The sequence below is a fragment of the Patagioenas fasciata genome, chromosome 6 (genome assembly GCF_037038585.1).
Source record: "Patagioenas fasciata isolate bPatFas1 chromosome 6, bPatFas1.hap1, whole genome shotgun sequence".
Taxonomy (NCBI): Eukaryota; Metazoa; Chordata; class Aves; order Columbiformes; family Columbidae; genus Patagioenas; species Patagioenas fasciata.
The window spans coordinates 16,539,204-16,556,416 of NC_092525.1; the positions used below are offsets into that span (position 1 = coordinate 16,539,204).

The window sequence follows — 17,213 nt, forward strand, 5'->3', positions numbered from 1 at the left end:
AGAGTGGGAAAAAATGGTGCCTGAGAAAAACTCGTACTCAGTGGCAGCTGATGAAAGAGAGAGTGCGGCAGGAGAATCGGTGCTCGCTGTACCATGGGCTGGCAAAGCTGCTGGGAAGGAACAATTACAACATTGTATTGGCCAGATGTGTGTGAATTAGTGTGAGAACGTTTCCAAACTGCCCTTAGTGTCGTAGCAGCCATGCAATCCCTGTTACATAACTGCATCCCTTATGCAACTTCTCTCCAACTGAACCGGCGGGAGGAGGGTAATTTCTGTGGGAGATGCAGCCAGACCCCAGCGAGGGGCAACTCACTCGTGTCCTGGGATGAATGGGTGAGGCTGGAGAGCGAGTGTTTGGGTAAACAAACCAGGCAAACAGAATTCCTTACTTTGTGGTGTTTGTCAGAACTGACAATGTTTTGAGTGTGTGTTTAACGTGCTGGAGAAGACCACAGGAGGAAAAAAGGCTGCTAATTCTGATGCCTCTATGGGAAAATAATATGTGGGGTTTTGCCCACCCCCTTTTTTTTTTTTTTTTTTTTTTTCTTTCTTCCTCTCCCTGCTGTTGGTGAACATCTGTAGCTACCCTGGTAGAACTTTAGGAAATACAGCTCCCCAAATATCAGAGCGGCCGATCCTATATTCCAGAAAGGACTCGATCATTCCTTTGGAAATTCCAGCCGTTCCCGAGAGAGGAGGAAGCCTCACCGTGGAGCTGCTGGCACGGTTCCCAGCGCCACAGCCCTAAAGCCATCTTCCGACTTGCCGCCTTTTGCCAAAGCGGTAAATTTTGATTAAACCTTTAGGGGAGAGAGCGGCACCAAGGAGAAGGAGCGATGCCTGAGATGTGGCACGGGGAAGCGGGCGGTGTTGGGCCTGCGCCGCAGCTCTGCCGGTGCGGGATGCTGCAAACCGGGATGGCGGGAGGGGCGGAGCGGGAAGCCCGGAACGGAGGGAGGGGGAAGGTTTAGGGGGGGTTGGACCGGCCCCGCGCATCCCCCCGCCGCCGGGCCGGTTGCCAGGGCGACGGCTGCGTGGCAACGGGGCTGGCAGCGGGGACCGCCCGCCGCCGCGCCGAGCGGCCGCGCTGCCCTCCCCTCCGCTCTCCTCTCCCCGCGATAGATGCTCCGGCGGCCGCCCGGGAGCAGCCGCGCTCCGTACTCGCCCACAGACCGCGGCCACCAGCCGGGAGCCTCCGCCGTCTCTACCGGGCCGGCTCCGGGCCCAGGAGGGACAGCAAGGCGGAGCGGAGATGGTGCCGCTGGTGCGGGGCGCCGGGGGCTCCCACCAGTGGCTGGCGATCGTTTTCCTCGGCCTTTGCTGTTTGCTGCCCCCCGGGAGATTCGCAGCTCCGGGTGGGGACTACCCCGGGTCAGCTGTGGACAATTTGGTGGTCAGGAAAGGGGACACGGCGGTGCTTAGGTAGGATGCGATCGCGGCTGTGATGGGGCGAGGTGGGGTAGGGGAGCACGGACCGGCACTGCTGCAGCACCCCCGAGGGGGAGTCGGGGGGCTCCCGGAGGAGCCTTGGTTCCTCCGGGAGCCCCCCGACCCTCCTCGGGGATGCTGCGGCGGCGCGAATCCTCCCGGTGATGTGGGGAAGTTACCCTCAACGGCACCCGGTACCCGCATCCCGGAGTGCTTGATCCTTCCGGGGGTTGGGGATGTGTGTGTCCAACTGCTGGAAGTCGTTTCCTTTTTTTTTTTTTTTTTTTTAAAGTCTTGTTTAGTAAAGGCACGGTCTGTTGGGAGAAGTTTGAAAATGGGGGAAATGATGCAGTTTTTGGCTGCCGGCAGCAGTTTGGGCTCTGCGGTCGGAGCGTTGCTGGGCTGTAACGTGGTGCTGAGGATGACACCCTGTCAGAAGTATTTTTGCGGTTATTTTGTTTTGGTTTTTATGTTTTTCGTATTTCTCGCTGATTAACGTGGGCAGCTAGCTTTATACCATTAGGAGATTACCTGCTTGCCATAGCTCTGCTGTTTCTCCTAATGAACCTTGCGCTCCCTATGTATTCAGTCTGGTTGACTGGAGCAAAATTTGTTTACCAGCAATCGCACACCATAGTTAATCTACTCGGATCCCTCTTTCTGATCTGTGTTCATTAATCCTCTGCCTTGATCTGATTATTTTTTTTCTCTGATTCTAACTTTTTATTCATGTGTTGTACGTTTGTAATGATCTTGCTATAGCTGAAGCAAAATACATTTTCTTGTTATCTGGAATATGATTGTAGTGGGCTGGACCTCCTTGCTTGTGATAAATCTCCAATTCAATGGGCAGTAGTTTTAAGCTACGAAGTATCTGGCTGTATTATTTTTTGTTGGGGTGTTACTCGGGTCTCCAGATAACAAAGTATTTTAGCCCTGTGTGTTTTTAACGATGCTACAGTCTGCTGTAAAATACTGTGTGAGGTATTTTCAGCAGGAATTTGGAATGGTTTTATAGCAAGGCAGCCTGCTGCTGGTGTAGTAGCTACTGAAAATACAGTAGATGTCTATGTAGGGCAGCTGACAAGTATTTTTTATGTAGACCTCAATTATACTCTGTATTCTGAGATGCCCTAAAGTTCTCATGCTTTCTGTTTGCAGAACTGGAGAATCAAAAGATTTTTTTAAAAAAACCCTGTATTTTATTTGTAGTGTTTCAGACTTAACGGTTGCAGAGAAGGTAACTTGGTGAGGCTGTGGGCAGTTCAGACAGATACTCAGCCAGTGCTAAACATTGTTCGGATGTAAATAGATATGTGTTTGGAACTACTTTATTCAAAACCTGCGGAATTAACTCTAAAGGTTAGCCTCCTACTGGGTTTCAGCTGGAATACATTCAGTTTTCTAGGCCTAAGTTTGTGTTTATAGTGGGTGTCTGTGCAGCTGGATAGGTTACATGTTATATAAATGAAATTAGAGGATTAAGAGTAAAATGTTACTTTGTTTCCACAAGGGAAGGAGAGTGTTTGTTTTGTAAAGAAGAGACATAAACATCCCTACCGAAGGCTGGAACAAAGCGACTAGGGAGTGAAATAACATGTGGTATGGCTGTTTTTTCATTCTTGCTCTATGATTAACTACTTTCATTTCAAATGCCTTTTGTAGACTTGCTTTCAAACCAGAGTTTATTTTGTTTTCAGCTGGTATTGCAACTTGAAAGGGGAAATGTAGGATTGTTGTAAGAGAAAACACTTTCCAAAGTGCGTGCAGAAGGCAGATAGAGCTATTTGTCTTGAGTCTCTCGCTGCACATCGTCACTACTCCTCCTGAATTTCTCCTTGCTGGATATTTGTAACATAAATCTATTTCAACATACATTAAAATAATTTCTATTAGTATCCTAAGTATTGGAAGCAGGCTATTTATTTACATACAAATTCTGATGAGCGGGGTAAAGTAATCTCAGTGTTAGCACAGGAGTTTTCCCGGCTCTGCAGGGGCCGGCTGTAGCTGTTCTGGGTGATGTTTGCTGCAGCAGTCGGAGTTGCTGTAACTGTTCTGGGCGATGCTGCAGCAGCTGGAGTTGCTGTGGCTGTAGTTCCTGGGTTGCCACGGCAAGGTGGCCCTCGGCTCCTGCTGCCACACGTGTGGATTCCCCTCCTGGCACCAGGCTTCACTTTGATCCATTCTCCAGCAACAGGGGCTTCCCAAGTGACCTGACTTTGCTACGACAGCACCATGCTTAAAGCATTGAGCATTCCTTTTTTCACCAGTTGATGCTGGAACAAGGGGCTTATTTCTACAGCTTGGAGTTGGTGTTTCACCGGCTGCAGGGACAGGAGGGTGATTGCGTTAGGGTGGAGGTGTCCCAGAAGGAGCAGGTGTCGTGGGTACTGCGGGCACCTCGGCTCCCGGGGCTCTGCTGCTGGTCCTCAGGGCTTCACCTCTGCTGCACAGCTTAATTATCACCCGACATTCTGCAAGGAGTGTGAATAAACAGGGTTACCTGCCTTGAACTGAGGACAGGCTTTTAATTGCAAGTCTCATTTTGAGCTAAAATATTAGAAAAGGAGAAAGCGCATAACCTATTTCAATTAGTAAGGTGGCAGACTGAGCCAGCCAAGTTCCAGTCTCAGTTCTCACATTAAGTTTTCATTGTCTTTACTGAAGATGAGGAATAAAGCCTCCTTTAAGTGCTGAGGTTTTCCAGTAAAAGCCTCTGAGCATTAACACAGAGTAAAATAAGTAGTACAGCTCCCTCATTTTAAAATAGTTAATTGATATGATAGTGTAATTACTCAGTTGAGCGTCAAATGCGTGCGGGGTTTTTTGGTGCCGTGGAAGCAGAGCTGTGAGCATTGCTCTCTGCCTGGTGCCCTTCCCCAGCCATTCCCCGTCACCCCCTGGCCGACACTATTCACTGTCATGTAGACTGACCCAACAGACAGTTTGCCAAAAACATCAGTTAGCACCTGTTTTGCTACAGAAAGCACCTTAGCTTTTTTTTCTTTTCTCTTTTTTTTCTTTTCTTTTTTTTTTTTTTTAAGAAAATCTCCTGTTAGCCAAGATGTTATTTCTGTATTCTCAATAATTAAAACATGATACTTTGTTTTCAATCGATGATTGGTGCATACAGTTCTAACACTATTTGCATCACTGTTTATCAAAGTTATAAGAAATTATGTCAGTAATGCGATGGTTTTGTATGGCAAAATAATTTTGGGAGGTCACTTATTTTCCAAAGTGTAATTCTGTCCCACACCTTTTCTTTATTCTTATCAGGCAACCAGTTAAGATTTAATGAGAGCACACGAGGAAGGAGAGGGCAAGTTATAAAAGCATTATTTTATTAGAAGACTATTATTTTCTACATTGTAAACTGCTAGACATAGAGGAAACAGTCTGTGTTTTCAGACCTGGGTTTCTCTATTGACCCTTCCCAAGACCTCCCGTGAGGAGAGAGATTACTGCAGGTTTGCAGCACATCCCTAACACTGACAGCACAAGTGGCAATTTTGGCACAGGAGTGTTTGAAGAGAGGTGACAAATGCTAAGCGATTTGCTGGGAGTAGGTGTGGGTAACCCCTTCCATTCCCTCCTGCCCCCGTAACGGGGCTGGATGCTCGAGGACACCAAGGCCATGGCCACTGGGGTGAGGGGTGACACGGGGAGGGTGGCGGGGACCTGCTGCTGGATTGCAGCAAGACGTGCTTCTACTGCTGGGGAAATAAAAGAGAACTTCTCTCAGAGTTCCTGTCCTGGTGCTTCTCTGGATCATGGCTGTTCTGTGTGTGTGGCCCTCTTGGCTTCACTCACCCAAGAAAATGGGTCTGGGTTTCTTACCAGTTCTATACATGTTGTCTGCAACTTGTAGACAGAATCCCCTTAGACGTCTAGATATACACATCTGAAGATAATCAAACATGAGGGAAGAAATTGTTGCCCCTGAGGGTGGTGAGAGCCTGGCCCAAGTTCCCAGAGGGGTGCTGGATGCCCCATCCCTGGAGACATCCCAGGCCAGGCTGGACGGGGCTCTGAGCAACCTGAGCTGGTGAAGATGTCCCTGCTCATGGCAGGGGTGGCACTGGGGAAGCTGGGGAGGTCCCTTCAACACAAACTGTTCTATGAAAATGGCTTTCTCTCAAAAGCACAGTTTTTGTTATCCTGCCTTTTAGTTTTCTCAAAGCTCATGGATAATAAAAACTAGTTTACCTGATAGTACTTTACAATTGTGTAATCACAGTAAAATAAGGTTTGAAACTTGACACATTTGTCTGGAATAGCAGTTTTTTTACCACTATATGATTGTAGAGGAATTTATGAAATATATGCCCTGCAATATTAGAAATAATGTGAGTTCTTAATTGTAAAGAGTTAAACCCCAACCTAGGACCCATTGGATTGATGTTCCCAAAGGCTGCCAGTGAAGAGGAGGAGTGCTGGAAGGTATAAAGCAGATAACTGTCTCTGGTTGTGATTATAGAACAGACGTCGGTTCTTGTCAAACCTGGCTGGGAAAAGCAGGGATCAGTCCTAGACCAGTCTTGTTAACAGGTAGATCAAAGTTCACCTGCACGTTTCTGACCACAGTAGTCTCTCTTGGCCATCCCGTGTGAGTTTTATCTGAGGTTAAGGACAGCCAACAGTCACCTGAGAAGGGTGATTGTAGGAGATTTTTTTTTTTTTTGGTCAGAGGTCAGGAGCTTCGGGGTTTTTTAGTTTGTTTTCTAAATTCTTCACACGTAGCCTGGCTGCTTCTTTCTCCACCTTGGACAGTCTCAGGTCTGTGTCATGCACAGTCATGCTCTCCTGCCCCTCAGACCTGAGATGCTCACCGGACATCTGGTACGGAACAGTGGGTAATGCAGGATGAGCCGTGCTAACCCAGCTAGGAGTGTTTTTATTGGTGTGTTTTTTCACTGGTATCAAAGCATCTGGGCACATTGTAGACAGCTGATCCCAAACTATCCATCTCTCCAGCTGCTTTTAGAGTTACTCATCTTTGTCTTTTCTGTAAGATTTTCTGCTGGTGGAAGACGTTGCCACGTGGGGAGTGGGAAGAGCAGCTTCTGGTGTCCCTCGGTGTCTGGGGCTGGGAGAGCCGCTCCCCAAACACCACGAGTGTCACCTCTGCCTCGCCCAGAGGTCCTCAGCCTTTTGGCAGTGGCACCTCGGGGTGGCACAGGGAGCCACGTGAGGCAGCATGTCAGAGAAAGGCTGCTCCTGGGGCAGATCTGATGACTCAGTGTTCGCCGTGGCTCCTCGCACTTGGCAGAGATCAGAGTTCTCACCCTCTATTGGAAATGACTTTCCCAGCTGCATGTTGTCTTCACTCATTGGGAAATGGGATGCTCCCTGTTCTCCACCACAGCACTCCTCTGATGGACATTGATGCTTTAGAGGAGAGATGTCCACCTGACGTTGTTTTTCTGAACTGAATCCCTTTAGGGGTACCAAACACAGGGTCTCCGTAATCAGAGTCTGGTGTGGGAATGGACTCTGTTTTGGCAGGAGAAGTTTGGCAGCAGCAGGCAAACCCACCTCTCCTGCTGCTCTGCTTTCCAAGACATCCTGATTTTCAGATGGGACATCCCCTTTCCCAGGAAAGCTCATTGGTGCCTGACTGTGGGCACAGGGGAGTCCTGGCCAGACAGGACCTTACTGGGACCATCTCCAGTTCCTGCTTCTGCTTCCCTGACTCCAGATGCTCAAGAATGAAACTACAGCATTATGGTCATCATCATGGAACCTAGCTGGGGGGGTGGTCCTGGCCAAGACTTCTGGAGCTATGCAACCCTATGGGTCTCCAGATCCACCATCCTAAGGAACATCCAGCTGCTCTGGTTGAAATCACTGGAGGTGCCTGTGAGGCTTGGGTGCCTGTGTCAAGCAGATCAAGCAAGCTTCATCTCCAAGGGTGTTCAGGCCCTCAGGGGATGTAGGTGCCTAATTCACACTTGAATTGCTGAGGGGGGTTTTTGACTTTTTGGGCTTAGGACTTGCTTGCTAGTTTTACTTTCTCTTCTGAGAAGAGCTGCCTATTCCAGCCAACAGCCTTTGCCAGAGGAGCGGCAGTGGCCATGGAAAGTTGGCGACATCTCCCAAACGTTCTCTGTCTGTTGTCATTAGTATTACTGAGAACTGGGCACTTGGAGTGAAAGTTTTGCAGTATGAATAGCAGGTGAACATCAAGTGTATAGAACATACTTAAATTTTATGATATTATATATATTGTGACAGTGCAGTCCCTCTGTGTTTCCACATGCCCGTGTGGGATCCAGTTGTGTGCACCCACATATAAATGCAGATATATCTATGGAGGGACAGCTGGTGTAATAAATATAAAAATTTTCTTTTTTCCTCTATGACTTTAAAAGGTATTTTTCTTGACTTCTGTACTGTTTTGGTATTCTTGTGCAGTTCAGGATCATAAATTATTTGGCTGTGTGAGGCTTTGTTCCTCTCTGAAATGTGGCTGTGGTACGCGTAGACATATGTGCACACCCCCCATAAAATTGAGTTGTTGTTGGGTAACACATTCACATTCTAAATCCCTGCCAATTATTAAACAAGCACATTATGGTGCTTGCCTCTTGTCTCTGCCATAATAATAAATAAATTCAGAGTAAATTAAAATAATTTATCATTTTAAACGATTGCGAATGTTTCGGGTGTTATGCAAAGGAGCTAACAAAACAAGGAATCAGTGAGGAATGAAAAACGGGATTTGTTCCAAAGGGCTGTTCTGTTGAGGAGAAAACAGAGACTTTAATTACTTTCTCCTTGTCATCTCGCATAAGAGTTGCCTGTAGCCCATATCCCAGGGACCCGAGTCCTGGGGATGTAGTGCTGGGTGCAGCTGTGCCCGCTCACCTTTATCCTACTGTATCGGCAACCATCAGGCTCCCTTCTTTTGACCTTTTTTCAAATATTTTTCTTCAAACTCAGCAGAAAAACATATGTACTTTTTTTCTCTGTGTGGATGCACAGCCTTTTTTCCCAGTATTAAAGCTCTCGGAGACCCCAGGGCAGGTGGGACTCACTAGTGCACCTGCATTTGTATATGGGTGGAGATGGAAACCAGACCCACTAAAATGTTGCCCATTGCAGTGATATTTCTTGGTTGTATTTCTGTGGTTTCTGTGTTTGCAGTAGCACATGGAGCCAGGAGGTGCCTGCAGCAGTTCTGGTTCCTTGTGGTATATCGCTTATAATTGGTGCTGACTTACACATGAGAATGGCCCACCAGTGAGTTCAACTCAAGTTTTGATTTTTATACCTGCAAAACTGTTAAAAAAAAAATGAGATGAAGTAAAACATACTTTGTTTTATAACAGAAAAACAGCCAATCTATTTTAGAAGCTTCTCCCTTGGCAACAGCAGACAATCTGGTGGTCAGACAGCCAAACAGCTATCATTAGTCATGCATAATTAAAACAAAGAGAGGGATCCAACTGTTAGCACTAACAGTTTTATCTTGGAAAAAAATTCATTAGCATACAATACTTCTTGCAGAAATCTCCAGTAATTTTTCTTACACACATGTCAATGTAAATAAAGGAAATTCTATACATATATATGCTGTATTTTTTCTGTAGTTATGTAAATGTACAGCAATACGCTAACTGTCCATCTTAGCACAGCATCTGTGATAGGCCTGCTGCATTTACATAACGCAGTTCTGTCAAAGTAGGCAGGAACCTTATTCCCTCTACAAAACATTGGCATGCATAATTTACTGTACGGCTGTACGCCTTGGATATTTCACTGGCTTCACGTTAAAAATGTTTTTAAGTGGAATATAATTCACCATCAAAAAACAGCACTTGGGACTGAAGCCATCCCTTCCTGACCACCTGGTTTCCACTTGACTGCTAAATTTCTTCTGGGTGTGAAGATGACGGTGCAGAATTTTCCTTTATTTCCTCAGCAAGGTTTGGGTGCCCTTGGGTATGGAGGAGGCACAGAAAGCTGAACAGCCCTAAAAGAGTTTGAATGGTGTCAACACACTCAGAAATAAATTACAGGTGAGGTTGGTCCGGGCATTGAATGTGTAAAGTCTTTAGGAGATTGAATGCAAGTCTCAGTGAAATCCCAAAATAATTTGATATCCTGAGCTGAGGCAGTAATAAGTTTCCAAAGGCGGCGAGAAGAATGGATGTCTGGGCAAAAATAAACAGATAAATAAAAGCTCTGTCTTCTGTGTTTATCTGGTGTGTCACAAAAGCTGAAAGGCTGAGGTCTTTAATGCAAAGTAAATGAACCCAGCTTTATTGAAAGCATGATTTCAAATAGGTAACTCTATCAGGGCTAAAAGCAATTATTTCAGTTATTCTGTTCCTAACCATCATAATGTAGCAGTTTTTAATGAGAGATTCAGATCAGATGAACTAAATTAGTTAGAAAATGAGCACAACTGTATATAAAGGTCTCAGAAAGGACTTACATTATTAAATTGACTTTTTTTTAGGATCTGGGCTTATGAAGTATTGAGTTAGGTTAGTTATGAACTTTAATAGGTGTGATGAAAAATCTCTCACCAGAGGGAGTTAAAGATGCAGTAATTTTGCAGGTATTGTGTTGCTTACAGAATGAAATAATACATAATAATGTGATAATCAAAACATTTGTGTAATACGGATAGTAAATATTTTTGTTTATAAAAATAGTGGTATAATATTTACAAAATTATAGGCTAATTCATTAAGAGTTTGTATGCATTTATCTTCATATTTCGTGTCATAATTATCTTGAATTTAACATGGGAATTAAATTAGTAAACTGATAAAATACTGTGCCTTTAAATGTATTACACAGGGAAAAGCACTGAAGTGTTTTGCTGTCCAGCTGCTGCTTTAGGTTGTTTGGCCGTAAGTTAAATTGCATCACAGCACTTGAGGGACACGGTTGGTGATGGTGCTCACCTGGCCACCTGGAGCTTCTAATCACACTCCCACTTCAGCTATGGAATTCTCTTGTCATTCCTGTTTAAGATAGTTATTAAATAAATCTAAAATTGAATATTAGAAATGTCATTGAAATGTTGATATAAACAGTGAAGAAGAAAAGTTTTCAGATATGAAGGGTGTCTCATGTGGCAGTTCTTGTTTCATGATGTGTAAATAGATTTTGAGGTGCTGTGGGCAGTGGTTGTAGGACGCCTCAGAATCTTTCCAGTGTGCTAGAGTAATGTGTGACAGCCAACTTGCATACCTCTGCTACAGAAATTACCATTATATGCCCCTGCACAAAGGAAATCCCAACCTTTACCATTCAAGTTGCTTTAATTCTTTGGGATTTTTTTTTTTAAAGCTATTTTAGGGTGTAAATTTACATAGCGTACTCTGTCCAAATAATTCTGAAAAATTCCTCAGAAGCTGTTGGTGTGTTGGATTACACCATGTCAGGTCTACTCGAGGAGTCCTTGGGGCTGCTTCTGGGAAAAGAAGGGCCATGCTATGACCTGTGGAGTTGACAATTCAACCAGAAATGGGAAGATGAGTGTCTGTCCCAACTTGGATGGAACTGTCACTTGCCAGGGGTTTGGAAACACACACTGCCTAATGGAAAAAATTGAAAACTTAGCTACCAGTAAGATGTTACCTAGTGTTTACGTGGTCTTTTGCAGAGAGGGGTGGTTTGCTGCTGTTTAAATTCACCTGGTGGTTAATGAGCCGCCAGGCTGGGGCATGGTGTGAGGGGCTGGAACAGCTCTGAGCAGGGTGGGCGAGTGGGGCCAGCTCACGTGTTGTAGTTGTTTCTGGATAATTACTCAAATGTTTCATGTTATCTGTGTAAAGTAATGTCTTCAAGTCTCATGGACTCAGAGAATAGTTTGTGTTGAAGGGACCTTCCCAGCTCCCCCAGTGCCAGCCCTGCCACCAGCAGGGACATTTTCACCAGCTCAGGTTGCTCAGAGCCCCGTCCAGCCTGGCCTGGGATGTCTCCAGGGATGGTTCATCCACCACCTCTCTGGCCAGCCTGGGGGAGGCTCTCATCCTGAAAAACACAGAATCTTAGAAAGACTTCCTGTTATTGGAGAGCTCCGTTTACTTACTGAAGTATTTATGTATGAGATATTTTTGTATATATGTTCAGTTTTTTTAAAAAGTGATCAAATTTGTGTGACTTCAGATAAATAATCTATATGGCAGATGTGTTAAGTGCACTGGAAAGCGCAAGTCCCCAGTGCTGCGGCAGATCAGAGGCACAATCAATCTTTTATATATTTTACTTTGTAGTTGGTGAACTTTGCTTTTCTTTCCCCAGCCCGTGGACAGATGCACAGAGGGATTGAGATGAGGCGAGAGGGGACGAGAGGAAGTGACCAGTGGGCAGGATGAGGTCACCAAGTCACAGATGCAGAACTTTGGGCATGTTCATAGGGGACCAGGTGATGAGTGAATTCGTTATGAAAGTGACCTAATTACGGCAAGCAGTTTCCCCCCTGACTGGAACAACTGGACTAGAAAATTGTACTTGACTTTTCATTCCAAGACTGTTAAAAAGCAGAGGAAGAGAGAACAAAATATAACTTTTGTCACAGCTACATTTTTTTTCAGTGTAGAGTCTTTAATTAATTGCATTTAATCAGTTGTGCTTTTTAACCTGCATAAACCTTCTTTCTGTTATGTTTCTGATAGTCTGAAGGTGTATGGGCTAAAGATAAAACACAACCTGCAAATTAACTTCCAGTAACAGGTGATTTGGGGGGGAGCTGCAGTTTGGGGGGGGATGTGCAGGGCTCTTTCATATCTTATATCTGAATATCTGATTGGGGTTTTGTTTGTTTTGGCTGTGTAACACATTTGTGATTCACTCGTACTGATTTTATCAACGGGCATCGGATTTAAAATGCATCTGGTTGGAGGTGTAAAGAGAACTTTCTGTGATATCTATCTCATTGAGTGCAGTAGTTTAGTGTAAATATTTCAAGTTAGCGTGCATTCTTTGATAAATGCCAATAAGGCTTAAGTGGTCATATAAATAATTAATACTGAGGATGCTAGGCCTTTCTAAATATAGGTGACTGGCATACCAGAGCAGTTTTACTGCCTGCATGATGTTTTTCCTGTACCTATGGCCTTTTCTCCCCAGCAGCAGTTCACCTTTTCCTCCCTACCATCCATTTTAGCATTAGTGTTTACTGCAACTAAGCTGTTCGTGCCCAGGGAACACATTATTCTATTTGTGAAAATAATAATAACCCTGAGCACTGCATATATCTGTCACTTAATTCAAATAACTCTTGAAACATCACATTTCCAATGGACTATACTGATTCCCACTTTTTTTTTTTTTTTAATTTTTAAATATTGGGTAAAGTGAATAGTGAAGGAAAATATGGAATGACTGACTTGCAAAGCATACTTTTTAATATTTTAGATACATCCAAATACATTTTCTGTTTACAAGACTAACCAAATGATCAGAAGGAATAGAATTTTGAAGTGTTGATGGCAATATGGCTTGCATAGAGAAAGGGATTATAACGTTAAGGATGGTTGGGTGTGTTTATCTCTGTGACTTGAAGTTTTAACTCACAGAAGAGCCAAGACCCAAGTCTACAGCAGGAAATACTCAGATCCTCATCCATGGAGCACAATGTTTATTCTGATGTCAAATGTATGGATAGGTGACCTGCTTATTATAGCTACGGTAAATTGTGAGGAGAATCCACTACCTCACTAAGGTCACAGCTGATATTAAAATATTTTTGGAGTATTTAGAATTGTAAGTGCATAAACAAAACCAACCACCACACCAAACACAGGTATAAAGCTTCAGATGGTCATTAAATACGAGTGTGTTTGAAATTCCTGTGATTCTTTTTGGGGAGGCTGAGGGGAAGTGAAACTGGAATTAGCTTAGATTCTTAATGCTTTTTGGAAACCTTTTGAGTTCTTGGATGGAAGATAATACTCTGTAATAGTACAAAGTAATATTTTTTTATAGCACCAAATGATATGTGGTGTTTACTGTTGATCAAAGTTTGTGTTACCAGGAACACAGTTTCTGTGCAAATGTTGCTGTCTTTGGAGAGGACCTGACATGTTATTCATAAGTTAGAAGCGGAAAAATTACAATATCCAAAGCACATCTGCTAGTAAAAAGTCTGGGTGCAGAAGATCAATACAAATATATTCATAGCCCAATAAAGGATTCAGTTTTCTTTTTAAGAATATTAATTTGACTACATATGCATGCTGTTTAATGTAATACATCTACACCTGTGTGATGGCAGAATGAGGAATGATCTTTCTCATGCTTCATCTGGATGAGAACTGGTGATTTTCATTTCAGATACCACCCGGGATCCAGCACACGCTCACCGGAGTTGTCAGCCCTTTTGTGGAGCTGCAGTATCTTGTGCATAGGTTGATGTAATCAGCTGGTAATAAAGAGAACCACTCAATTAACAAATAAGTGCCGTTGGCAGAACTGAAGTATAATTTTGACCATCTTTAATAGGCAATGCCTTTGTAGGGCTGCTTGTAGTTATTAGAATAAGTGTTGGGAAGGAATCGTGTTGAGAATGTGCAGCTCCAGGGTTACGTCCGCTGAAGATGATGAAGTTTTTTTCTTTTTTTTAACCTGGTACTGGAGGTTCTGTACTTTTTTAGTATTCATCTGTCTCTAACAAGAAGTAGATAGTTCCTGTAATGGTTCCAAAATCATTTTCACTAGCGAGGAAGTTCTTCCCATAGTACTCAGTGAGTGAAGCTGCTAATTTGCATGACAGCTTGATTAAACATAACCTGTTTCCACACTTAATTTATTTTGAAACTGTCCAACATTTTCATTCCATCCCATTAATTTTAAATTAGTAGACTAGCATGATCAGATTATTTAAGAAAAAAGGTAACTTTAATATGTTCATTTGCATAAGTTCAAATCTACACTGTACAGTCATTTGACAGTGGTTATAAATAACAAACCTGTTTGCACCCGTGTGGAGATCTGTTGAACCTGTTAGTGTGATGCATCATGAAATGAAGAGTTAGTTCTTTTAATGATCTTTTTTAACTTCAGTAGAAGTTGGGTTGCAAATTCGGTTCCATATTATAATATATACTCATGAGTGAGTGGGGTTTGGGTGAAACGAATGTGAAAAGATAATGTTTAAGAGTGCATTTTATACAGATCTTCAAGAGGATTCAGTTTTCAAGATAAGTGATTTTTCAGCTGCTGGAGGTGTGTTTGGAGCCGGTTTTTAATTGCATGTGAGATGCAAGCAAGAATTGTTGTGAACAATTAACAATGCTGGTGCAAGTCAGTGGTTTTATGGGAGTTGTAGGTTAAGCAGGAGGGAAAAACATCACTCCCACAGCCAGGGATGAAACTTGGGTGGCAGGGGTAAGTTCCATTCCCATGGACAGGGCACTTTTCCTAACGGTATTTCTGAACATACATGTATTTGTTAACTTTGCAGACTGTTTTTTTGTATTTTTAGTCATACAAAATATCTAAGAGATGCTTGCAGTTCTTCAAGGCAGCAATGATTTTCAGATTGGGTAAAGGAAACATGATGTGTTGAGTGCTGTTTTTTGGCCTTGGGTTTGTTTTCTTTTGTTTTTTTTCTGTGCATAGCAATTTTCTGTCAGAAACAGTGAAAGTAACAATATAAAGACCAGATGGTGCTGGAAATATGATTGATACTTGTGCTAATGTGTTGTATGAAATATTTGATCAGGGTGGGTTCACCTTGCCTCACTGCTGGACACGAATTAAAATTCCTGGATTAGGACCCCAATCTACTACTTTAGTTACTCTAAAAAAAAAAAGGGGGGGGGGGGGGGGGCAAGGGGGTGCCTGGAAATGGTTTCAGAGGGTGATCCAGGTACCTGAAACCTGACTACGAATGTGTAAATGTCTGGTGATGACTGGGATGGCCTGTATCTTTAAACTAAAATAGTTTGTCACGCAATAAAGTCTTTGTTAATTTATGGCCTCTGAGACTGGTGCTGTGAACAAGATGAACCAATCCTAAACCCATAAAACCCCTCAGAGTTGATAATCCTCCTGGAGTGATGTACAGCAGAGGTGAAGATCTCAGGTCCACTGAATGTTATCTGGGCAAGTAGCTCAGTATATTTCACGGGAATGTTGAACCTGGGTATGTGGAGGAGAGACAGGAGTTTTGACAAAACAATTAGTTTTCTTTTTTTATGATCTGTCATCCAGCTTTAATATCACTTGCTGTTCTTGTCTTGAAATCTTTTTCACTCATGAGTCTCTGTCCTCTTTTTGCTGTTTTTTAAAATTATTATTATTTCCCTTTTGAAGAGTCCTATTTTACACTTTTGCTGTGTGGGCAGGCTTTGCATCTCCTTGGTCACTCCCTCTTTTCCTCTCTCTCTACTCTTGAACATTCAGCTTGCTGTCTCTGTGAAGATGACACACAGATTTTCATTTCAGATTTGCATCCTAGATTTGCAAAGGGAAATCTCTATTTTATCTCCTGCAGTCTCCATGTAGATACCTACCAAGGAGCTTCAAGCATTACTCTCTTTTTTACATATTTTTTTTTAAATCATGTGTCATTTATTTTGGCCCATCTCCAATAAACGCCTTTTACCTCCCTGTCCTGCTGGTCAGCAACAACCTGCTTAGAATCACAGACTGTCCTGAGCTGGAAGGGACCACTGATGATCGTCAAGTCCAGCTCCTGTCCCTGTGTGCCTGGTTTCCCCTCTTGGTTCTCCTGCCCTTGCTGATCCTTTCTATGTAACATCTGAAATGAAAACTCCTATTCAAGCTTTTTCATCTTGATTGATGATTTATTTTTCCTTCTGATTTTAAGAAACCCCATCCTGCATGTTTACATTTCTTCAGACCTCTGTGACAAATATTTTTTTTTTGGACCATCCTTTTGGTATCCTGCTTTGCTTTCCTCCGGTTTCAGTTTCTCTGTCTCAACAGTGATAATGTATTTGCCTGCACATTTGGGTTATTGGGTGATAATAACCAGCCACGGAGATGAATGTGTTTAATTTGGGTGCTGGCCTGCTGGTGACAGTGACAGAGGCAGCGCGGTGGCCGGGAGCAGAACCCTCCCTGGTCCTTTGGTTGCAGCTGCAGCTGCGGAGTTTGCGGTTATGGGATGGGAAACAATGCAGGTGGAGAGGAGAACATTTGACATTTGAATGAGAGGACCAAGACATGTGACAGTAAATATACTTCTAAAAGATAATGTATTTCCTAAATCACTTTCACTTTTGAATTTCAATAGTAGTTATGGATGAAAACCACCTACATTTAATCAAGAGGTGAGTGAGCAATGAAGAAAATACCGTAGGCGTGCTAGTAAATATTTATTTGTGATAGATGTGCATAAGTGAAAGATAGAATTCAGCACTCACAAGAGCTGAATCCATCTCGCGATGTAATTTACAGTTTCCAAATTTATGAATATATGTATGAATATAGACTCTGCTGCGAACACTAGTAGTTGAAGGTCATGGTATATTTCGTTGGAAAACTCATTTTCCTGATGAACATAATAAGGTTTCACATTTGATCTTTATGTAATGATTACTGGAACATTTAAACATTCTATTATTGTGTAAATAAGTGTGTGTAAAAATTTTTCTTCCTTGTTGAAGGCAGTGATGTTTCTGTTACATATGGGAAAGCAGGAGATGTAACTGCTCCCAGTGATGTTCATGTCAATGAAACCGCATCAGTGGGATGGGCTCATGCCAGAGGGACACAGTGAGTTCCCTGTCCTTGCATCATTGTTAACATTTTTCAATAGTTTCTCTACTTTTGGAAAGAAAGGG

General features: G+C 43.2%; 1 protein-coding gene across 2 annotated transcripts in view; it reads left to right on the forward strand.

The window, feature by feature from the left end:
* The first annotated feature begins 1,021 nt into the window (after nt 1-1,021).
* The window catches only part of NEGR1 (neuronal growth regulator 1), a 224,132-nt gene continuing 207,940 nt past the window's right edge, over nt 1,022-17,213 (forward strand). Inside the window, exon 1 of one of the 2 annotated variants that reach the window (XM_065842400.2) lies at nt 1,022-1,425. In XM_065842400.2, coding sequence (XP_065698472.1) covers nt 1,256-1,425 — 170 coding nt within the window. In that variant the 5' untranslated portion in view covers nt 1,022-1,255. The remainder of the gene's footprint in view (nt 1,426-17,213) is intronic. The other variant, XM_065842398.2, reaches the window with a different exon arrangement.